Source organism: Hemitrygon akajei, chromosome 32 (assembly GCF_048418815.1).
Source record: "Hemitrygon akajei chromosome 32, sHemAka1.3, whole genome shotgun sequence".
NCBI lineage: Eukaryota > Metazoa > Chordata > Chondrichthyes > Myliobatiformes > Dasyatidae > Hemitrygon > Hemitrygon akajei.
This window is the reverse complement of record NC_133155.1, coordinates 30,604,612-30,629,744: the sequence shown is the minus strand read 5'-3', so window position 1 is coordinate 30,629,744 and position 25,133 is coordinate 30,604,612. Positions and strand designations below refer to the sequence as shown.

General features: G+C 42.9%; 1 protein-coding gene across 5 annotated transcripts in view; it reads left to right on the top strand.

The window, feature by feature from the left end:
- Positions 1-25,133, top strand: part of inpp5b (inositol polyphosphate-5-phosphatase B) — a 192,222-nt gene that overhangs the window by 40,619 nt on the left and 126,470 nt on the right. For all 5 annotated transcript variants that reach the window (XM_073034325.1, XM_073034326.1, XM_073034323.1 and 2 more), the window contains one exon: positions 6,228-6,398. In XM_073034325.1, the coding sequence (XP_072890426.1) occupies positions 6,228-6,398 (171 nt within the window). The remainder of the gene's footprint in view (positions 1-6,227; positions 6,399-25,133) is intronic.

Below are 25,133 nucleotides of genomic sequence, written 5' to 3'. Positions count from 1 at the left end.
CTGAGTCTGCCCAACATGCTCTGCTTTTATTTCACATTTCCAACATCTAGCACCATGCTCTGTTATTATTTCAGATTTCCAACATCTAGCAGCCTTTTCAGGTGGGTAGGGAGTATGGCCAGATCGGTTGTGTGCTCTTAAGGAAGCTATTCCATCGCTGTAATGTGCAAACTGTCAGAGTCTGCAAGTTGCCAGAACTTATGTGGGTGGGTGCAACTATACTCACTGTTACTGGTATAACCATTACTTAAATTTCCTGCAGTGATGTGACTGGATGAAGCATGTCTTCAGTTCTTTGTTTTACTGCTTCCTCTTTCCTCGACCATAACTCTCTAACTGTTTGGGGTTCAGGACGCAGAGGTCATCCAAAGTAAAAAGTCAATGTAAGGTGAATTGCCACATGCAGAAGTGAACATCTGCACCACAGTGCAATGGAAAACCTAATTGCATCAGTGTCACAGGCATGTCGTATCCCATACACTCAGCGGCCACTTTATTATGTACTCCTTGTTAATGCAAATATCTAATCAGCCAATCGTGCGGCAGCAACTTAATGCATAAAAGCATGTTGACGTGGTCTAGAGGTTCAGCTGTTGTTAAGACCAAACATCAGAATGGAGCTGTATACCTGCTAATATCTAACCAGCCAATCGTGTGGCTAGTATCTAACCAGCCAATCGTGTGGCTAGTATCTAACCAGCCAATCGTGTGGCTAATATCTAACCAGCCAATCGTGTGGCTAGTATCTAACCAGCCAATCGTGTGGCTAGTATCTAACCAGCCAATCGTGTGGCTAATATCTAACCAGCCAATCGTGTGGCAGTAACTCAACACATAAAAGCATACCGACGTGGTCAAGAGGTTCAGTCATTCAGACCAAACATCAAAATAGCGGAGAAATGTGATTTTGACCGTGGACTGATTGTTGGTTTGCCTATCTCAAAAACTGCTGGTTTCCTGAGATTTTCACATAACAGCAGTCTCTCGAGCGGGTGTTCCCAACCTGGGGTCCACAGACCTCTTGGTTAATGGTCAGGGTCTATGGTATAACAAACGGTTGGGACATCCTGCTCTAGAGTTTGGAGAGAGAGGTGTACAAGACAAAAAAAACATCCAGTGAGTGGCAGTTCTGTGGGTGAAAACACCTTGTTAACGAGAGAGGTCAGAGGAGAATGGCCAGACTGGTTCAAGCTGACAGGAAGGCGACAGTAACTTAAACAGCCACTCATTACAAGTGGTGTGCAGAAGAGCATCTCTAAACACAGCATGTTGAACTTTAAAATGGATGGGCTACAGCAGCAAAAGACCCTGAACATACACCCAGTGGCCACGTTATTGGGTACAGGAGGTACTTAATATAATGGTTCTCAGTGTAAACAGCGTTACCAGAAAAAATGTAGATTAAGTATAACTTTTACAAGAAAGAACACAAATTGAACAAAAAAGCCACAAAGCCTATTTTTAGTGCAAAATGATCAAAGTGCCCATAGAATTGCTAAACTGTGGTCGACTGATTCTGCATCAGTTAGTCATTTCCTGATTGTTCTTTCCTTTTTGGCTAAGGATTCCCAGGATAAGCAAGCAGTCTTCGCTCTGCAGTAAGGTAGTTGTTGTTGTTGTTGTGGCCTCCGTTGGTCGTGGTCAACCATGGGTGCTGCGCCTCTGGTAGTCACTGGTTTGTCAAGCAGTGTCGACTGTGGTTATTGAGGCCGATCCTGGAATGGTAGGCTCTGTCACAGTTGCTGCATGTGTAGGGTGTCGTGGAATTGTTGTCCGCTGTCCTCTCTGCTCCTCAAACTGACTCAGGATCACTCTTACACCTTGCTCTAGGTGTTGCTGAAGAGTACCTCGCCATTTGTTGCGGTCATCTGCTGTATCCTCCCAGAACACTGTGTTGATTTTTAAGGCTTTCATGTCACACTTGCAGAGGTCCTTGAAGTGAAGCTGGGGTCTACCAACGTTCCTCTTGCCTAGTGCTAGTTCTCCGTAGAGGATGTCCTTTGGCAGTGTACCATCCTTCATACGACGGACGTGGCCCAGCCAGAACAGTCTGCATTGTCTTAAAAGCGTGAACATTGTGGGAAGTCCAGCACAGGAGAGGACCTCAGAGTTCGGGACTTTGCCTCTCTGGGTGATGCCGAGGATGCGGCGAAGGGTGTGCGAGTGAAAGCTATTGAGTTTCCTCTCCTGCTTGGAGTAAATGGTCCAAGTCTCACTCCCATACAGAAGGGTGCTGATAATGCATGCATTGTACATGGCAGTCTTGGTCTTTGTAGCGAGTTTCGGATTCTCCCAGACCCGCGAGGAGAGTTGAGCAGGGATCGATGTTGCTTTGCCGATACGCCTGTTGATTTCAGCATCGAGGGAGAGAGTGTCGCTAATGGTCGACCCCAAGTATGTGAACTCGTGGACCACTTCTAGATCATAATTGTCAATGGTAATGACTGGAGTCTCCGCTACGTTCTGGGCAAGGACATTTGTTTTCTTTAGGCTGATGGTAAGCCCAAAGTCCTTGCATGCCTTAGAGAAGCGGCCCATGAGAGTTTGTAGTTGCTGCTTGGTTAACAAGCCCCATCTGCCCGGAGCAACTGGTTTTAAGGCGCCAGTGGCCCGCCTTTGCCCCTTCTCCTGTCAGTGAGAACAGCTCCGCTGGGTATAAGAACTATGCCACACATGAAGGCCAGGAGTTGGACTTGTTTGTCAGAGGCTGTTTGAGACGCACGCCATGAGGAGCATTTGTTTAGCAGTGGGAGCTCGTCCCCACTACCACTCTTTGGCTATTACTACCCTTGGAACTAGTAAGTGAGGTCAAATTCCAATCATGGGGATTGTTGCTTCTGAAGTTGTATAGTTGAGCTTTTCGCAGGGCCAAACTGGTTGCATTGAGTGAGGTGGGTGTCCTTGCCATCGATGTTCACGTTAGAGGCTGACCAGTATTTGGTGGGTTTGGTTTGTTAGCCTGGTTGTTGGAGCTCTTAGATCTCACTGAAAACTTTGCTCCTGCTAATATTTCCAAAATCGCTTAATTGTGTGTAAATGTCTTAGTTATCCATTTGTTGAAAGAGCAGATGTAGTTGTACAAAGCCCTGGGGTTGGCTGTGGTGTTGCAAACATCAGTGGAAGCGTTTCCTCCCAACTTTGATGTAAAAGTGATAGTTTTCATAAACATATGGGAGACTCTTGGCATAGCTTCAGAATAGAAGGACATCCTTTTAGAACAGAGATGGGGAGGGGTGTCTATAGCCAGAGGGTGCTAAATCTGTGGAATTCATTGCCAGAGATAGCAGTGGAGGCCAAGTCAATGAGGACATTTAAAGCAGAGGTTGATAGGTTCTTGATTAGTCAGAGCGTCAAGGGTTACAGGGAGAAGGCAAGAGAGTGGGGTTGAGAGGGATAATAAATCAGCCATGATGGAGTGGTGAAGCAGTCTCAATGAGCTGAATGGCCCTATTCTGCTCCTATGTCTTATGGATAACACTGACTCTTCAACATGTTCCTTTTTGTTATGAGTTTTGAGATGAGTATAGTTTGTGATGTGACCTCGCCAACAAAGCCAGATCATTGGTTGATGAGTTGAACTTGACGTTGACAGTGTCAGGAGCACAGCAGTTAGCCCTGGTGTTCGTTGGGTGGGCAGGGCAGATGCTCACAATGGCTCCTGTTCTATTCCCACCTGAAACACTTTCTGCTCGTAAGTGGTATGGGATGGGACTCTATCGGCCAGGGTTGGCCATGGATGTTGAGTACTAACTGTCTAGATCTGCAAGCTGTGGCAGTACAACATGGAGAGCAAGCTGTATCTGTATATGACGATATTGTTCACCCTTGCTGTAGGGCCTTAATTGTAAAACAGCTCACTTTGTCAGTGCATTATGGTGAGTGCAGTGCGGAAGCAGAAGGCTATCGCCTCTGAAACAGCTTTTTGTTTAGGAATAACGGAGTAGGTCTTTGAGTACCAGAGAGAGCAATGCCAGAAGAATATCTCCATTAACGAATATGCAAATAACTTTGTGATAAAATTTTGTGCGATATCAGAATATTGCAGTATGACATGGGACTGAAATGAGCATGAAAGTTCAAACTTCACTGGTTCGTTGAGCAAAGACAAAGATATTTTTTGGTGGGATGCCAGTAATAACATAAAAGAATTGCCTTTGAGGAGTAAAATATGTGTCTATTATTGTCCATCTAGAATGCAGAGGTTCAAGATATCTTGTATCATTTCTTACCACAACGATAAATAAGCAACTGATGATCAACATTCATCTGTGACAGATCAGTTGGGATGACTTTAGAAAGTTAAGACTTTTCTTTCCCATTAACTATCAAGTTACATTTGAAGAACTGTCAGATGCCCAGCAATCAAATTAGATGATAAGAATATCTCTCCAGTTTTGATATTTACCAAAATAACAAGAGATTAGTTCATATTGTTCAGTTTTGAATTCGTTCAAACCATGTATACAGCAACAAGAGGTCCCAGAAGTTTCTCTCTTGGGTATCAGTGTTGTTACTTTTAGTATTTACAATTCAATAAAATTATCTGGTGTCTTCTCAGGACAAAGTATGGCAAATTATGTTGTCAAGTGGTTTTCTGATCTGAACCCATTCATTCATTGGTACCGAAGAAACCACAACCAAAGGAGTTGAATGACTTCAGACTTGTTGCCTTGACGTCGCACGTGATGAAGACCGTGGAGCGGCTGATAATACAGAATCTGAGGCCACAAACCAGGCACGCCCGGGATCCTCTTCAGTTTGCGTATAAGGAGAAGGTGGGAGTGGAGGATGCTATCACGTATTTGCTGCACAAATCCCTCTCTCACCTAGATGGGGTCAATGGTGCTGTGAGGATTACATTCCTGGACTTCTCTAGTGCCTTTAACACCATCCAGCCCAAGATCTTAAGGCACCAACTAACGGAGATGGGAGTAGACTCTCACATGGTGGATTGGATAGTGGACTACTTGACAGATAGACCTCAGTATGTGCGGTTGGGAGACTGTAGGTCTGACACGGTGGTCAGCAGCACAGGAGCGCCGCAGGGGACCGTGCTCTCTCCGGTCCTGTTCACCCTGTACACATCAGACTTCCAATATAACTCGGAGTCCTGCCATGTGCAGAAGTTCGCTGACGACACGGCCATAGTGGGGTGTGTCAGGAATGGACAGGAGGAGGAGTATAGGAAACTGATACAGGACTTTGTGATATGGTGCAACTCAAACTACCTGCGTCTCAATATCACCAAGACCAAGGAGATGGTGGTGGACTTTAGGAGATCTAGGCCTCATATGGAGCCAGTGATCATTAATGGAGAATGTGTGGAGCAGGTTAAGACCTACAAGTATCTGGGAGTACAGTTAGACGAGAAGCTAGACTGGACTGCCAACACAGATGCCTTGTGCAGGAAGGCACAGAGTCGACTGTACTTCCTTAGAAGGTTGGCGTCATTCAATGTCTGTAGTGAGATGCTGAAGATGTTCTATAGGTCAGTTGTGGAGAGCGCCCTCTTCTTTGTGGTGGCGTGTTGGGAAGGAAGCATTAAGAAGAGGGACGCCTCACGTCTTAATAAGCTGGTAAGGAAGGCGGGCTCTGTCGTGGGCAAAGTACTGGAGAGTATAACATCGGTAGCTGAGCGAAGGGCGCTGAGTAGGCTACGGTCAATTATGGAAAACCCTGAACATCCTCTACATAGCACCATCCAGAGACAGAGAAGCAGTTTCAGCGACAGGTTGCTATCGATGCAATGCTCCTCAGACAGGATGAAGAGATCAATACTCCCCAATGCCATTAGGCTTTACAATTCAACCGCCAGGAGTAAGATATGTTAAAGTGCCGGGGTTGATTGTATTCAATGTATTTAAGTAAACTACTTAAGAACTTTTTAAAAGCTATTATTAATGCTTTTTGAAAGAGTGATTTAGATGCATATCATATTTTTACTGAGTTAAGTATTGTGTGTAATTAGTTTTGCTACAACAAGTGTATTGGACATTGGAAAAAATGTTGAATTTCCCCATGGGGATGAATAAAGTATCTATCTATCTATCTATCTATCTATTCTTTACAACAACAGAATATTACTAAATGATGGTATTGGCGGATGTTCTGAAGAAATTGTAAAAAAAATTCCTTTTTTCCACTTTTACGAAACAAAATGCCTGACACTGGTGATGGAAAAACAATGAAAGGTGTCCACTGCTTAACATATGGTTTTCCTATTGTAGAAGTACTCAAGCAGGCTCTTACTGGAGGATTCCCACTCCAATTTCAATGGCTGTCAAAGTACCAACAAAAGAAAAATTCCCAGTGTCGCAAATCCAGAGAGAAAGAACATGCAAACAACAGTGCAGCCTCATTCGCTTCTGCCCAAGAGAGAAAAGCCAGCAAAGTAGGCGGTAAGCTCTTTTCATTCTTTTTACCAACTTTATTTTTTTCCATTGCTGAAGAACTATCTGTAGTTTCTGGTGACGTGTCATTAGGACTGAGAATGTAGACTGTATTTGTGAGTGTGCGTAATAGCAAAAGATTTTTTTTAACTGCAAGGTCAGAATTTGCCATCCTTCGATTACTTTCAGAACATTGCCCAAATATTATTTAAGAAAGTAAATCCAAAATAAAATGACCACATAATCCTGTGTTTCTTAGACTGATTAGACTTGTCTCAATATTAACCGTAGCTGAGTTCCTCTGAACCAGTGCGTTTTAAATAAAAGTAAATAAATAAATAAATTACCGGAGCTAAAATTTTCCTTAAATATGTTCTCAGTGCAGTGCGATAGTGATATTCTGTGGTCCAAGTGATATTTTGCAATAAATTGTGAATGCAAGTCTGACAGGCCAAGTAGCCACTTCCATCATTTTGCTTCAGCTGTCGAACGTGGAAGGTTTGGGGCATGGGGGAGAGAGGTGTGAGTCGCATTTAGAATGCTAATGCATTTGATTCGGATGACTTCGCTCAGTATGTCCACAATGTCTCATTCAGCATGAGCTAAGCTATCTGATTTTATTCTCTTGGGAGGAAAGAGAGAGGTAGTGAAACCCTTGAGCTGTCTATACCATTCATATGATCGTGATGTATTGGCCTCAACACCACTTTCCTGCCGTCTACCCACACCTCTTGACTCCTGGATGGTTTAAATGTCTGTCATCCTCTACGTTGAATATTCAATGATTGTGCCTTCATAACTCTGAAGGACAGAATTCCAAAGCTCAAAATGCACTAAGAATTGAAATCCCTCCTCGTCCCCACCTCTAGTGGGAAACCCCTTATTCTGAAACTCTGCCCACAATCCTAGGCACCTTCACCAGAGGAAGTATCCTCTCAATCTCTTTCAGAACCTGATGTTCCAGAGATCATCTCTAATTGTTCTGTTCCCACAACGAATGTAGGCTTGGTCTACTGATCCTTTCTATATACAACTCTTCATCCCAGGGATCAATCCCTGATGAAATGCCCCTGACTTCTCTCCAGCACACTAACATCTTAAATATGGAGCTGAAAAATTGTAGATCTTTAGATATAGCTGAGAATGTGCGCTGAAAAGTTAGTTAAAAGTTAAAGTCTGTCCCGAGCCTTATAGGCTCATCAGGCCAGCGCTTATGCTGGTTTCCGTAGTGTGAAGCGACTGAGAGTACGAAACAAACCCCCCCTACCCCGGGAGAGGATGCCAGTCTATCGCGAGGTTATCCCCCAGCATTTTGCCGGTACCCATTTTCATCTGGGTGGACTGGAGCAATGTGTGGTTAAGTGACTTGCTGAAGGACACAACATACTACCATGGCTGGGGCTGGAGCTCACAACCTTCAGATCGCTAGAACCTTCAATACCCTAACCACTTGGCCACGCGCCACACACCCTGAAAAGTTGTATCAGTTTTGTTCTCCGTATACCTTGCAATAACGATCAATACCAATCATCAGCCTTCCTATATCTACATACTAACTTGGTGTTCCATTTACTGCAAACCCTAAGTCCCTTTGTGCCATAGCATTTTGATACTTTTCCTTTTTATTTGTTTCAAAGTGCATAACCTCACACTTTTTTACATCTGCCAGCTTTTTGCTTGCTCATTTAAAACGATGTTATATATTCTTGCAGACTTTTTATATCCCCTTAATAACTTACAAAGCTATTTACCTTTGTATCATCAATAAATTTGACTAGAGTAGTGGTCGCCAACCCGTTGATCGCGATCGACTGGTTGATCTTTGAGACTTTCCCAGTAGATCCCGGAAAAAAAAGAAAGAAAGAAAAATAAATACACAAATACTGTTGAGAAATTGTTTCCGGGTTGCGGGGTTTTAGTTCCGTTCTTTCTGCCCAGTGCACATGTGTGTAGCTCCCCTGCACTACACAGTGTAATTCAATGGTCCCCAACCACCGGGCTGCAAGGAAACAATATGAGTCAGCTGAACTTTTCTTCATTCCCTGTCATGCCCACTGTTGAACTTGAACACACGCGAGGTCATCAGTCGCCTAAACGCAGTAACACCCTCGTGCCAGTGTTCGCCTGACGCAGCCGGCGGGAAGTGCTGATGCTACCGGCCTGGAGCGCGGCTGGCGGGAAGTGCTGTTGCTATGGGCCCGGAGTGTGGACAGATGGGCGCCGCCTCTAAACCTGTTCACCACACCGAATGTCCGTGGAGAAGCTGGTGCTAAAATATTCGTAGATGACCTAATTCAGGCTCAAGGTTTCGTAAGTATCAGAGCAGCTACCTCGCTGCGATCTACTGAAACAAACTTTTGTCAGCCGATAGATCCTACAAGAGGGGAGGCGGGCATGTCACACTCCTCGCTCAGTCGGTCGCTCTGCCTGGACTGCGACCACCACGGCCCCGGCACGGGGACCTCTGCGGTCCTGACCTTGTCCTCTCACCCCACCTGTGACCAGCTGCACCTGGCCAAGGCGTCTGGCGGCGGGCGGGCGGAGGTTGCAGTTCGGGCCGGGAGGCTGTCCGAGGCAATGAAGCCCTCAAAACGGCTTCGGTATCCTGAGTCCAAGCACCCCGCACTTAAAGACAAACATGTTGAGATTTTTCAGCGGAAAAAAACGTGAGCAAGCGGGACGGAAACTAAGTGCCGAGAGCTGTGAAAAAATTGCGGAATAGACTGGACATAAGGAACCTGTATTGGTGTATTCCGGTCGTGTTTAACACCAATCCCCCACCCCCCCCCCCCGCCCTGTCGGCCGGTCTGCAAGAATGTTGTCAATATTAAACAGGTCCGTGATGCAAAATAGGGTGGGTATCCCTGGTGTTTATACATTATTTCTACTTCTGGGTTGTGGGGTTTTACTTCCGGTCTTTTCTGCCCCCGGTGCGCATGTGTGTAACTAGTTGATCTCGCCTTTCACTAAGACCGAGGTAGGGGATCTTGGGCTTAAAAAGGTTGGTGACCACTAGACTAGAACGTGCTGTCCCTTCTTCAGGTTTCTCTATAGAAATTTTAATTAGCTAAGACCCAATGCAGATTAATGATTGCAAATCCAAAATGGACCTGTTTATCCTGACTTGATGTTCATAATTTTACCAAGTCTTCACGGACTATAATTGAACAGTGGTTTATCACTCAAAATTACACATTTGAGCTTTACAGCATTAGAATTAGACACAGGGTGTTAGTGTTGCAAAGTGCAAGCCTTATGTGTTGATGCACAAGGATTAATATTTCAAGACAAAATGTTTTGAAAACTTGACAGGCTGAATGCATATTGGATGTTTCCCAAGGGAGCTGTATTTAGGACTGAAATGAAAAGAATATTTTACACTCAGGATGGTGACTCGATGGAATTATCTACCCTAGCACACTTCGGTGGCTCATTTATCGAGTTCATGTCAAACATCGACTGATGATTTTCTCCATTTTGGGGGATCAAGGGATGGAGGGATAATGCGGGAAGATGTCGAGATCAGCCATGATCTTGATGAATGGCAGATTAGAAAGAGGACCAGAAAGTCTTTTTTTTTTTGCTGTTTTTCCATGTTCTGCAGTTGTTGGCAAAAAGATGATAATTTGACAACACAAAATAAAAAGAGTTGGAAAGGAGCAAAAGCATGCTGTGGCAGGGTGATGGGGACCATTGTGACATCACACAGACCATTGTTGCTTCACAGCATCAGTGATCTTCTCACACCTCACCAGCAGTCAAATGAAAGTCGATGATGCTCCTCAGCTATTCACTCAGGTAAAAACGAAGAGCTGAGCAAAATTACTTTGCTGATAGAAATCTTATAAATATAAAGCCACAAGGCAATTGCAAATCTTGATCTTACTGATAATATGTCTAATATAATGTTCTGCAAATTTTCTGTTGCAGCTTGCAGTTCCACAGCTCATTAGCATTTCCTCTTTTATCCCTGTTGCTAATTTAATTTGTATTAAATAATGGCTTACTTGCTTGTTCTGTTAGAAACTAACTTAATGAGAAATTCAAATATAGAACTAATTTTATCACTATAAATGTTACATGTAGATTTAATTTACCTCATGACATTTTCCCTTTGGAAATGGTGGATAAAGCACATTGCTAACTTGGATTTAGATACTTAATGTTATTGCACGGTCACAAAGACGCTCTGGCTACTTCATATTACAGATTATATTTTCCCCAAGGCAAAGGGGACAGACCTCGTTAATTGGCAGAACAGTCTGTTGCTGCTGTGGAGCAGACTGTAAGGGGAGCATTATTGCACACACATCCGTCTTTGTGATTACGTTCAGTTGTAGTCACAGACACTTGATGTAGCCTATCTGTTGTTTCGAGAGTATGTATACTCACAATGATAAGGTGCGCCCAGTATCTGGCAGATCCTTTTTTTTTCTATTCATGCACGGTATGATCTTAGTGGCATTCGAATAACTGAACAAACTCAAAGCTCACTTGCTGTGTTGCTGAATCCACCACAGCTCAGTCAACTACTTATTTCAGAAATGGCTGAAACTCAACGAGTGAAGGTTTAAGCTTCATGAAATGGACCAATGTGGAGGATTGTGTTTTTTCTGTTCCCTTTACGTTGAAATAGGGATGCTTGTCACTGAGGGAATAGCGTGAAGATTCACCAGCTTAATTCCAGCTCCGGCAGGTTTGCCATATGAAGTGAGGTTGAGTGGATTGGCCTGCATTTGGTGGGAGGAATGAGGGATGATTGTAAATTTTGAGACACAATGTTTAGGAAGTTTAACTGGTTGAATGCATCTTGGATGTTTCTGAAGGATCAGCCACCAAAAATACGGAGGTTGCATTTAGGACTGAAGTGAAAAGAACATTTTACACTCAGGATGGTGACTTGATGGAATTATCTACCCTAGCACACTTTGGTAACTCATTTATGGAGATCATGTCAAACATCGATTGATGATTTTCTCCATGTTAGGGAATCGAGCGATATTGGGATAATGCAAGAAGATGTCGAGATCAGCCATGATCTTGGTGAATGGCAGATTAGAAAGACAACCAGAAAGAGTCTTATTTATCTTTTGTTGCAGCTTTTCATGTTTTGAAGTTGTTGAGGAAAATGTGGCAATTTGATTTCACAAAATAAAAAGAGTTGGCAGGGAACAAAAGTCTACTTGGTGAGAATATAATTTTTAAAAAACTATATTGTGATAGAGAATTACTGAAAAGAGAATGCACAAAATTACCAAATCATCCCATGAAAGGAAAGCAATTAACTTTGGTAATAAAATAAAAAAGAAGCTGGAGCAAAGTAATACCTGATATCGATACTGTAAAGCACAAATACAAGAGACTTGTATGGGTGGGGGTGGACTTGATGTTCTTGTTGCCGTTTGTGTGATTTGTTTTTTTTGTGCATGGAGGGGGTTGATGTTTTTCTTTGTTTTGTGACTGTCTGGAGAAGATGAGTCTCAGAGTTGTATACTGCATGCATACTTGGATAATAAATGCACCTTGAACCTTGAGATTATGCAGATGCTAGAAGTTTCCTGCAACACATGCAAAATTCTGGGGGAACTCGGCTGGTCAGGCAGCATCCATGGAGGGAAATTAACAGTTAACGTTTAGGGCCGAGACCTTGATAGACTTGCTGAGTTCCTCCAGCATTTTGTGTGTCTTGTTAGTACAAAGAACCTTTTTAATAGTTCTGTTTAGTTTACCTTTATCTGATGTTTTCCTATCTGTGATTTTTATCAAGTATTTTGATTTTAAGATTTACTTACAATTGCATGTGATGGATACCAACAATATTAAACGGACATCTATTGGAATTCCATATCTATACTCAAATCTGTGATTCTCCTTGAACCATTCAAGAGGCATTTATTTGGATGCTGGGGTAAAATTTTGTAGAACGATGACCTACGCTTTATAAGGTACCTCCTGTACCCAATAAAGTGGCCACTGAGTGTATTGTAACACTTGTGTAGCATTGACCGTATCATGTGTGACTAGTCCCCGCGCTCTGAGAAAATCAAATTACACTCGGTGCTAATAGGCCATCAGAAGATTCTAGGTATCGGAAGGAGGCAGAGAATAGAAACCAAACACTTCGGGAAATAAGCTTTGTTTATAAGGGAAAAAAAGCAGTATGTACAAAATATTTACACAAGCAAGAACAATTCAAAATTCAAACATTCTATTTAAGTCCCAAATCTTAGATATCAAACCACAGCTAATTCCTCTTTAATTAGACTCAGTGATATTCATTAGAATAATCTTTATTACTCCAATTTCTTTAACTAATTAGATCTAGTGTTATTCCCTATTTAAAAGTTTAGAGACTAAACTTTACTTTTTACTTATCCCTAGTTAGTTAGAAAAGCAAATATAATTCCTATTCTCAAGTGTTATAGTTAATTTTAGTTTTAGTTCCAGACAGTATATCTAAAAGTTTAAATTCAAATTCAAAACTTATATATACACAGTTTAACTCCTTTCATGACAACTCCCCAACACCACTACTCTTAAAACAAAGTAAATCTCATTCAGTAATTTATCAGATTCTTTGCAAAAATAATAAATTCTTGCAGAAAAGCAAATTTGGATTCTTTGAGTGAAAATAACTTTAATACAACTGTATTAAATCCTCTGCGTTCGTTCCTGCGCTGGTTCTTCATCTTGGGTGCCTCGCCATCCTGTTTCTTGGATTCGCTGGATTGAAATAGTTTACCATCCATAGAACATCAATTCACAAACTTGTACCAGAACTTGACCAAATCCCTTGGTACGATTTTACAGAACGAATCCCCAACTGCTTGGTGGGGATTTCGGACACTGTTCTCTGCCGATATTGTCTCACTAAAGCTGCTGTGTGTTATAGCCGTAGCTTCAATAAATCTTTTATCGCTATTCTCTCTTCTCCAGGGGTTACAAGTTAGTAGGGTAAAGATTCTCACTACTAATTCCAATCTTCAAAGTTTATGTCTTCAGCTTCTAATCATTGCTTTGTTTCTCTCCTTGTCCAACCTGAGTCCAGCCTGCCTCACCCTCGCATAGGGTCTCTTCCAAATTATTTTTTTGAAAATAAGTAACTCTCATTTACATCCCTCTGCAGGTAGGGATTACCTAACATTACAACTTTGGGTTTAATTAACCTTGGTTACAGTACGTTTGTGGTTTCCTGCTGCTGGTTCAATGTGTTGTATGTTCAAAAATGCTCCTTTTCACACCGTTATTTGAGTTACTGTCACATTTCTGTCAGCTTGAACCAGTCTGGCCATTCTCTGCTGACCTCCGTCATTAACAAAGTGTTTTCACCCACAGAACTGCCACTCACTGGATGTTATTTTTAATTTTTCACACCATTCACTCTAAACTCTCGAGACTGTTGTATGCGGATATGTCAACAAACCAGCAGTTTCTGAGATACTCAAACTACCAACGATCATTCCCCAGTCAAAGTCGCTTCAATCACATTGCTGATGTTTGGTCAGAACAACAACTGAGCCTCTTGACCGTAGCTGCATGCTTTTATGCACTTGAGATGCTGCCATGTGATTGGCTGATTAGATATTTGCATAAATGTACAGGTGTACCTAATAATTGGCACAAAGTGCAGACTAGTCATATGGACGTCTTCACATGCTCTAATCTTTGCTCTAAGCCTGGGATTGTTTCTCCTTTTTTTGGGTGATTCCAATTTGCCATACAAGATTTAATGATCAATATTAGCTATCAGTTCACAGGATTCCTAATTGCTATAATCCACTCAGATTGTTGTCTACACCATAGTTCCTTTTAAAGCAGACAATTACAGATTGTAGCTTCAGCATTCATCACAATTCCTCATCATTTGTTAACTGTTTATAATAGAGTTCACAAAGTTGTTACAAAGTTTTGTTTCAAGTTTTGTTTTCTCTTCAGGACATAATGTGTCCTTAATGTCACCTCAACTGAGGTTGGTCATTGGACATGTCCATATGACAAAACAGGCTATTTTTTTTGCTTTAGGTTGCTTGTCCTTGCTGTGAACAGTTTGCTTTCTTTGAAGGAGTTATTTGGTTTCCTCTTGATTTTGTTTATTTTTGAGAAATAGTTTCTACTCATCATGTCTGTTTGCAGAAGAAATGTTATTACTCGTACAATCTTTACTTGTAGTTTGCGTATGATGAATTATTGAACAGATACTCGAGTGATTGACAGGTTGGCATTCGCAGTAGTGCCATTTATGTTCTGAAAGTACAATGTATTGGTTAGCAGCACACACAAAATGTTGGAGGAACTCAGCAGGCCAGGCAGGATCTATGGAAAAGAGTAAACAGTCAATGTTTTGGCCCGAGACCCTTCATCAGGAAGGGTTGTTGCTTGGATTTCTGGCATCTTCAGAGTTTCTCGTGTTTATGTATAGGTTAGTTAGCCATCATTGAAGTTTTTGTCTCTGCACCCAATTTACAATGCTTTTGTTTCGGCCAGACAAGATTCAAGATTGTTTAATGTAATTTCCAGTGCACAAGTCTAGAGGAGAACAAAAATAATTGTTACTAAGGATCTGGTACAGCACAAAAACACAAAAAAGATACTAAAATGATGATTTTAAAAAAATCAGTAATTGATCATGGATTGATGGTTAAGTGACGCTAGGGTACAAGGATGTCTGACAGGAAATTATGTGTAGTGCGTTGGGTTAGTGGGTGGAGGTGTTGATCAGCCGTACTGCTTGGAGAAAGTAACTATTTTTGAGTCTGGTGGTCCTGGTGTGGACGCTACATTGCATCCCCCCTGATGGGAGTAGGGCAAACAGTCCATGGGCAGGATGGATGGGATCCTTCATGATATTTCTGGCCTGTTCCCAGAAGCTTTCTGTATACACAGTATGCCCTTGATGGTGGTAGGCTGGAGCTGGTGATGTGTTGGACACTTTTGACGAACTGTTGTAGAGCCTTCTTGTTCACCGCGGTGCGGTTTCCGTACCATGCAGTGATGCAGCGTGTTAGAATTCCCTCTGCTGCCCGTCTGTTGAAGGTCACGAGCATTGACGTACATAGTCCAGCTCTCTTCAGCCTTCTCAGAAAGCAAAGGCATTGGTGAGGCTCCTTGACTGTGTCGCATGTGTTCTGGGACCATGTGTGAAATGTGCACTCCCAGGTGTTTGAAACTGCTCTTAGTTTCCCCTGATGTGCTGCTGATGTAAATAGGGGCGTGAGTGTCGCAGGTTTTCCTGAAGCCGATGACCATCTCCTTTGTCTTGTCGACATTGAGGAAGAGATTACTTGGCCCGGCATCCAGGCTCAAGCTCTTCCACCTCCTCACTGTCTCATCGCTATTGGTGATGAGCCCCACCACTGCTGTGTCATGGGCGAACTTGACAACGTGATTGCTCAGGTGTTTGGCTATGCGTTTTGTGTGTGAGCAGAGTGTGTAGCAAGGAGCTTAGCACCCAGCCTTAGTGGTGGGAGGGGGGGAATGTGTTGCAGATGATGAGGAGGGAGGAGGGAGGGAGGTTAGGAAGTTGGACACCACTTGGACAATGGTGTACTTAGACCGAGGAGTAGGAGTTTGTTCAGCAGTGTCTGTGGGGCAATAGTGTTGAATGCCAAACTGAAATCTGGTGTGTCAGGGCCAGCTGTGTGACAGTTGCTATGGCATCTGTCGTAAGGCAGTTCTACCTGTGAGCATATTGGTAAGTGTCCAGTGTAGCAGGAAGGCAGTTTTCGCCGTTTGCCATTACCAGGCGTTCAAAGCGATTCATGATCATTGGCATCAGAAAGCCATCAAACATTGCATTACCTGAAAGCATTGATAAGTCTGCTTACGTTATTGGAAGTTGCAGTGATACAAAGGTAACTTGTTATAAAAGAGTGGCTAGGTAGTTGAACTTTGAATTCCAAATGTTTAAAAGTTTTATGTAGGGAAATTCCAAAACGGGACAAAATCACATGATGATTAAGCTCATTATGCCCATGCAGCTTCTCGTCTACCTGCAGTGCACTTCTTTTGTAGCTGTAACATTTTATTCTGTGCTCTGTTTTTCTTTGTTTTTACCTCGTGCTGACACGATGTATGGTTGTAATGAATTGGTCTGTGGGAACGGCAGGTGAAACAAGTTTTGCACTGTACCTCAGTCCTTGTGACTGTAATGAGCCAATTATCTGGAAAAATGACTCCTGAAACTCTCGTTTTGATTTTTAGATTTACCAGAAGCAGCTAAAATTACAAGATGCTTTAAATAGTTCTCACTCATGCTCTCTCACATGCGTTGTATTATTGATGAGTAACTTGTCCAACTCAATCACTACGCAACCTTATTGAATGATTTATTAGTTTCTTTTACTTGCTTTTTAAACAAGATAAAGCTATAGAATCAGCAATTCTAATAAAACTTTGTTTAATGTCATCTGTATTCAGGTTATCTGTACCTATAAACATTAGCTGTTAGATAAGTACTGGAGCTCAAACTAACATTTGTACAAAAGTAATGGTAATGTAAGACTTGAAGTCCAATGCACAATTTTCAAATTGCTGATAACACAGGACCATAAGACATAGGACCAGAATTAGGCCATTCAGCCCATCGAGTCTGCTCCACCATTCCATCATGGCTGATCCTAGATCCCACTCAACCCCATACGCCTGCCTTCTTACCATATCCTTTGATGCCCTGACCGATCAGGAAATGAACAACTTCCACCTTAAATATACCCACAGACTTGGCCTCCACCGCAGTCTGTGGCAGAGCATTCCACAGATTCACTACTCTCTGGCAAGAAAGAAATTCCTCTTTACCTCTTCTAAAGGGTGGTCCTAAATTTTCAGGCTGTGCCCTCTAGTTCTAGATACCCCCACCATAGGAAACATCCTCTCCACATCCACCCTATCTAGTCCTTCCAACATTCGGTCGGTTTCAATGAGATTCCCACGCATTCTTCTAAATTCCAATGAGTACAGGCCCAAAGCTGCCAAACACTGTTATATGTTAACCCCTTCATTCCTGGAATTATCCTCATGAGCCTCCTCTGGACTCTCTCCAATGACAACACATCCTTTCTGAGATATGGGGCCCAAAACTGTTGACAATATTCCAACTGTGGCCTGACTAGTGTCTTATAAAGCTTCAATACTATCTCCTTGCTTGTATATTCTATTCCCCTTGCAATAAATCCCAACATTGCATTTGCCTTCTTTACCACAGACTCAATCTATAAATTAACTTTCTGGGAGTCTTGCACAAGAATTCCCAAGTCCCTCTGCACCTCTGATGTTGGAACCTTCTCCCCATTTAGATATTAGTCTGCACTATTGTTCCTTTTACCAAAATGTTGTATCATACATTTCCCAACACTGTATTCTGCCAATTTTTTTTGCCCACTTTTCCAACTTGTCAGGACTTACTGCTGCAATCACATTGCTTCCTCAGCACTACCTACCCTTCCACCTGTCTTTGTATCATCCGCAGACTTTGCCACAAAGCCACCAATTCCATTATCTAGATCCTTGGCAGAATTGTGAACTGTGAAGAGGAGTGTGGTGGATTGCAGCAGGATATAGACTGATTCTGGTTTAAAAAAACATTTCCTTCCACCTCACCTCTTCTTCTATTACCCACTCTGGCCTTTTACCTCTTCTGACCTGCCTATTACTTTGCTCTGCTCTCCTATCAGATTCTTCCTTCTTCACCCTTTGCTTTTCCTGCCCACCTGGCTTCACCTATCACCTTCCACCTCCTTACCCCCTCCCCCACCTCTTTATTCTGGTGACTTCCCCCCACCCTCCCTTTCCAGTCCTGAAGAAAGGTGTCGGCTTGAAATGTCAAATGTTTATCCATTTCCATAGATGCTGCCTGACCTGCTGAGTTCCTCCAGCATTTTGTGTGTGTTGGTGCTGCAGGCAGATTTAGTAAATTGCAGAGATATGTGAGGTGATCCATTTCCGTGGGTAAAATGATGAGAGACCATTTGGAATAAAGGGTCAGGGGCAGTGAGATTTGGGTACAAATTGAAAGTTGCAGGAAACACACACAAAATGCCGGTGGAACGCAGCAGGCCAGGCAGCATCTATAGGAAGAAGTACAGTCAACATTTCAGGCCAAGACCCTTCGTCAGGACTGACTGAAAGAAAATATAGTGCAGAAGTACATCACATCCCGAGAGGCTGCATTTTCTTTGTAAGCATCAGAATCTTAACTGTAAGCCATAAGAATTTTTTTTTTTAATGTAGTTCTTTTTCTCTCTATGTATAAAGTACCAGCAGGTGAACAGTAACCATTTCATTGTTAAGAGAATGATTTATTTTGTGAAAGCTATGTGAACATTGCTCTGTTCCATGACGTTCATCTGTAAACTAATTTTTCATGAGCACAAGAATCTGCAAACAAAATCCAGCAGATATTTACTGGTCCATCCAGATGTGAATGCAAGCAGGCTTTTTCCACTGAGGCTAGGGGAGAAAAAAAAATCAGAGAACATGGGTTAAGGGTGAAGGGGGAAAGTTTAAAGGGAACATTGGGGGGGGGGGCTTCTTCACGCAGAGAGTGGTGGGGGTGTGGAATGAGCTGCCAGATGAAGTGGTAAGTGCGGGCTCACTTTTAACATTTAAGAAAAATTTGGACAGGTACATGGATGAGAGGTGTATGGAGGGATATGGGCTGGGTGCAGGTCAGTGGGACTAGGCAGAAAAATGGTTCGGCACAGCCAGGAAGGGCCAGAAGGCCTGTTTCTGTGCTGTAATGTTCTATGGTTCTATGTAAATCATTGGTAGTAGGCAGGAATAAAATATTTAAAAATTCTTTTCATTTAATTCGGTGATCAATGAAGCGGGAGAGCTTGGTGAACTAAAAGATAATGATTGTAGTGGTAGTGATTCTCATGGGTAACCAGATCACACTACAACATCATAAGACATAGCAGCAAAATTAGGCCACTTGGCCCATCGAGTCTGCTCCGCCAATCCATCATGACGGATTTATCCTGCATTCTCCTGCCTTCTCCCTGTAACCTTTGACACCCTGACTAACCAAGAACCTATCAACTTCCATTTTAAATATACTCCATGACATGGCCTCTACAGATTCACCATCTTCTGGTTAAAGAAGTTCCTTTTCATCTCTGTTGTAAGTAGACATTATTCTATTTTGAGATTGTATCCATAAGTCCTACACTCCCCCACTATATCCTCTCCACATATACTGTATTCAGGCTTATCAATATTTGATGGCTTTCAATGATACTCCCTCCTCCAATCTTCGAGACCCCTGTGAGTAAAGGCTCAGAGCCATCAAAAGCTCCTCACACGTTAACCCTTTGATTCCTGGAATCATTCTTTTGAACATCCTCTGGATCTTCTCCAGTACTAGCATATCTTTTAGATAAGAGGCCCAAAACTGATCACAATACTCCAAGTGTGGTCTGACCAAGGCCTTAACCTCAGCACCCATCCATGCTCTTCTATTCCAGCCCTCTCGAAGTGAATGCTAACACTGCAAGTTAACTTTTAGGGAATCCTGCATAAGGACTCCCAAGTCCCTTTGCATCTCTGATATTTGAATTTGCTCCTCAGTTGGAAAATAGTCTATGTCTTTATTCCTTCTACCAAAGTGCAAGACCCTACACTTTATTCCATCTGCCGCTTCTTTCCCCATTCTCTCAATCTGTCTAAGTCCTTCTGCAGACACCCTGCTTCCTCGTACTCCACCAATGTTTATATTGTCTGCAAACATGGCCATAAAGCCTTCTACTCCATATTCCAAATTGTTGACATATAACGTGAAAAGAAGCAGCTCCAATACCAACCCCAGCAGAGCACCACTACTCACCAACAACCAGCCAGAATAAGCCCCCTTTATTCCGAGTCTTTGCCTTCTGCCAGACAGCCATTCTTCTATCCTACTAGTAGCTTTTCTCTAATACCATGGGTTCTTGTTAAGTAGCCTCATGTGTGGCACCTTGTCAAAGGACTTCTGAAAATCCAAATAAACAGTATCCACTGACTCTCCTTTGTCTATCCTGCTTGTTATTTCCTCAAAAAATTCCAACGGTTTTGTCAGGCCAGAATTCCCTTTAAGAAAACCATGCTGATTTTGTACTTTATCATGCGTATTCAAGTACCCCAACCTTAATAATAGACTCCAACATTTTCCCAACCACTGAGGTCAGACTAACTGGGCTATAATTTCTTTTGTTGATCTCCCTTCTGGAAGAGTGGAGTGACATTTGCAATTTTCCAGTCCTCCAGAACCATTCAAGAATCCAGCGATTCTTGAAAGCTCATTACTAATGCCTCCACTATTTCTTCATCCACCTATTTTCTTTGGTTTAGTCCATCGGGTCCAAGTGCTTGGTCTACCTTCAGCCCTTTCAGTTTCCTAAGCACCTTCTCCTTAGTAATAGCAACTACACTCACTCTGTTCCCTTACAGTCTTGAACTTCTGGCATACTGCTAGCGTCTTCCATAATGAAAACTGATGCAAAATATTTATTAAGTTTGTCTGCCTATTATTCTTTGTCCCCTATTACTACCTCTCCAGGATAATTTTCCAGTGGTCCAATATCCATTCTCATCACTCTTTTATTTTTTTTTATATATCTGGGAAAAAAACCTTGGTATCTTCTTTGATATTATTGACTAGCATACCTTCAGATTTTGTATATTCCCAGATGCTCTGTTGTAGCACACTCCTCAGTGACTTCCCTCTCAGCAGGCAAGACCTAGCCTAGTTGGTCCTCCCAAAGTACAACACTTCACCCTTGTCTGCATTAAATCTCATCTACCATTTTACAGCCCATTTTTCCAGCTGGTCCAGACCCTGCTGCCAGCTCTGATAGTCTTCCTGGCTATCCACTACACCCCCCAATCTTAGTGTTATCCACAAATTTGCTAATCCAGGTTATCATCCAGATCGTTGATATAGATGACAATGGACCTAGCACAGATCCCTGCAGCACTCCTGTAGTCACAGGTCTCCAATCAGAGAGGCAACCACCTACCACCACTCTCAGGCTTCTTCCACTGCCTAATCCAGTCTACTACCTCATCTTGAATGCCAAGCAGCTGAACCTTTTTGACCAACCTCCCATGCGGGACCTTGTCATATGCCTTGCTGAAGTCCGTGTAGACAATATCCACGGCCTTGCCTTCACCTACTCTCCTGGTAACTTCCTTGAAAAACTCTATAAGGCTGGTTAGACATGACTTACTATGTACAAAGCCACGTTGACTATCCTCAATCAGTCCCTATCTGTTTAAATACCTAAAAACAAGAGAATATCTGCAGACGCTGAAAACCCGAGCAACACACACAAAATGCTGAAGGAACTCAGCAGGCCAGGCAGCGTCTATGGAAAAGAATGCAGTTGATGTTTCAGGCCGAGGTATTCAATATCTCACAAAAGTCAGGGTTCCCTAAACCTGTTATCCTTGCCTTTTATTGTGTCAGGCACATAGAAGCTTTGTAATCTCAAAATTTCACTTTAGAAGGCCTCCCACTTACCAAGTACGCCTTTGTCAGAAAACAACCTGTCCCAATCCACACTTGCCAGATCCTTTCTGAAATAATCAAAATTTAGTTTTTTTTCTGACTTAGAAAGTTAACCCAAAGACCCATCCATTTCCATAATTATCTTGAAACCAATGGCATTATGATCACTAGATGCAAAGTGTTCCCCTACACAAACTTCTGTCATCTGCCCTACCTCATTTCCTAATAGCAGATCAAGTATCTCACACACTCTCATTGTGACTTCTGATTATGAAGACCTTCTTGAACATACTTGACAAACTCTTTCCCATCCAGCCCTTTTACAGTATGGGATTCCCAGTCAATATGTGGAAAGTTAAAATCACCTGCTATAATAACCATAGAACATTACAGCACAGAAACAGGCCTTTTGGCCCTTCTTGACTGTGCCAAACCATTTTTCTGCCTAGTCCCACTGACCTGCACCTGGGCCATATCCCTCCATACACCTCTCATCCATGTACCTGTCCAAGTTTTTCTTAAATGTTAAAAGTGAGCCCGCATTCACCACTTCATCTGGCAGCTCATTCCACACCCCCACCACTCTCTGCGTGAAGAAGCCCCCCCTTAATGTTCCCTTTAAACTCTTCCCCCTTCACCCTTAACCCATGACCTTATGTTTCTTGCAACAGTCAGCAATCCCTACACGTTTGCTCCTCTAAATCCTGCGGACCGTTGAGTGGTCTATAATATAATCCCATTAAGGTGGTCATACCTTTCTTACACCTCAGTTCTACCATAAAGCCTCACTAGAGAATATCTCCAGTCTGTGCTGACTGAGGACTGCCGTGACATTTTCCCCGACTTCTAATATCACCCTTCCTCCTTTACTCCCTCCCACTTGATGACTGGAGGTAGGGGTGGGATGATCACTCTATGACACCTGACTCTGACAGATTGGAGTAAGCTCTAGATGCCCTGAAGGTAATTGATTTTGCCTAGTGCACATTATTATATAGAATGTGCAACAGAAACTAATAATTCATCAGTAGCTTCCAAAAGCAAATTGATCTATAATGTGTGTGCATAGTATGATTACAGCAAGGTGATCAAAGGCAGGTGTAAATGCACAAATCTCACTCAAAAGTGATCACCTGTGCAATTTGATAAAAAGGATGCTTGATATTAAACACAAACCAGTGCTTGGTATTTGTGGGTTTCTAGCCATGCCTTCCTTGGGCCCTGCCCACTAGATGGTTTTAACTTTATAAACAAACAAACCCTTATCACAGTGGATCGAGACCTCACTTAGCTGAATTTATTTTTGTAAATGCATGTGTTCTCTCAGACTCAACAGAAAATGCTGTTTAAATTTGGTCAGGTGTCAGGTATTTTAATTAGAGATGGAACACTGTAGGACCTTTCCTGCCCATCAGCCTGAGCTGCCCAATTACACTCATGACCAATGAACCAACTTGTCAGGAACTGTAGAGGAGGTTCAACCTAAAAGCAGAGCAGCAGAGACGATCCAGCAGTGAATGATAACTTCGATAATAGATGGTGAAAATAACAAGCCATAAGGGGCTACAAAGCAAGGACAGTGGATGAGAGCTGGATCCAAATGGGCTGTAGGCGGTAAGTTGGGAGTGAGCGGCAGGTGACTCCTGTTAATTGGGTGAAGACTAGGACATACCTGCCTGTGCAGGCTTGACGGGACTCCCAGCTGCTCCTACAGTCAGCTCCCAAAGGCCCAGGGTGATTTGGGTGGGTCCGGTGGAACTCCTCAATGAGCAAGGTGAAACTGGATGTCACCCAAGAGCTCTCCTCCGGGCCATTCCCTTCCCAGTCGGCCAGATACTGCCCACCCCACCTATAATGACATGAATCCATCGAGCATTGAACCGTATGCCCTGGACCACCTCCCACCATCCTCATTTCCGGAGGTGCAGGCTTGGTTGGGATGAGTGGTCCACGGACAATGGGCTTGAGGCAGGACAGGTGGAGGGTAGGTGTTGAAGGGACCAGTGAAGAGCTTGCAGGAATTGAGGCAAAGGAGCAGATCGCGGCTGCACAGCCAGACACGGTTCCCAAGCCGGTGAAGTCTGGCTGGGCATTGCCTGCAGTAGGCACGGTTGGCAGCTAGGATGGCCTTCCATGCCCTTTTCCAAGCATTTCGGCAGTGGTGCACCAGGGCCCTGAAGGACAAGCCCTTCACCGCTTGCTCCTTTTTTTTCTTGTGGGCATACTCAGTAAACTCAAGCACCATAATTAAATCAATGAAAGACTGCACCCAACAGGGCAGACAAAATCACAATGTGCAAAAGACAACAAGATGGCGGCGTGACGGAGCGCGCAGTGGCCACTCCAGGAATGAATATCTGTTGAAACTATGTGTTATAATTATGTGGTCTTTGTCAGTTAGTCTTTTATCAATTATGGTATTATCTGCACTGTTGAAACTATATGTTAACTATAACTATATGTAACTACCGTATGTGGTTTTGTGTATGTCTTATAGCTTTAGGTTTGTCTGATGGGTTTGTAGTTCCTTTCTGGGGAACATGCTAAGAAGGTAGCGCGATATTGATACACAGCAGCCTCTCCGGACTCTGGATTGGGGATTGCCAAACGTTATGTGGTTTTTCTTGTGTGGTCTGTTTTGTGCTTTTTCATGATATCATTCCCGAGAATGTTGTCTCATTTTTTAACTGCATTGTATTTGTGGTTTATAAATGACAATAAACTGAATCTGAAACTGAAGCTATGCAAATACAAAAAAAGAAGAAAAAAACCCACAAAATATCGAGAACATGAGATGAAGAGTGCTGAAAGTGAGTCCATAGGTTGCGGGGAACAGTTCAGTGATGGGACAAGTGAAATTGAAAGAAATTATCCCCACTGGTTCAAGAGCCTGATGGTAGAGGGGTAATAACAGTTCCTGAACCTGGTTGTCTGAGTCCTGAGGCTCCTGTACCTTCATCCTATGACAGCAGTGAGAAGAGAGCATGACCTGGGTGCTGGGGGTCCCTGATGATGGATGCTACTTTCTTCAGGAGGGAGGGCTTTACCTGTGATGGACTGGCCTGTATCCACTACTTTTTATAGGATTTTCCACTCCAGGGCATTGGTGTTTCCATACCCGGCTATAACGCAGCCAGTCAATATACTCTCCACCACACTTCTATAGGTGTTTGTCAAAGTATTAGGTCTCATGCCAAACCTTCGCAAACTTCTAAGAAAGTAGAGGTGCTGCCATGCTTTCTTACTTCATAATTGCTCAGGAC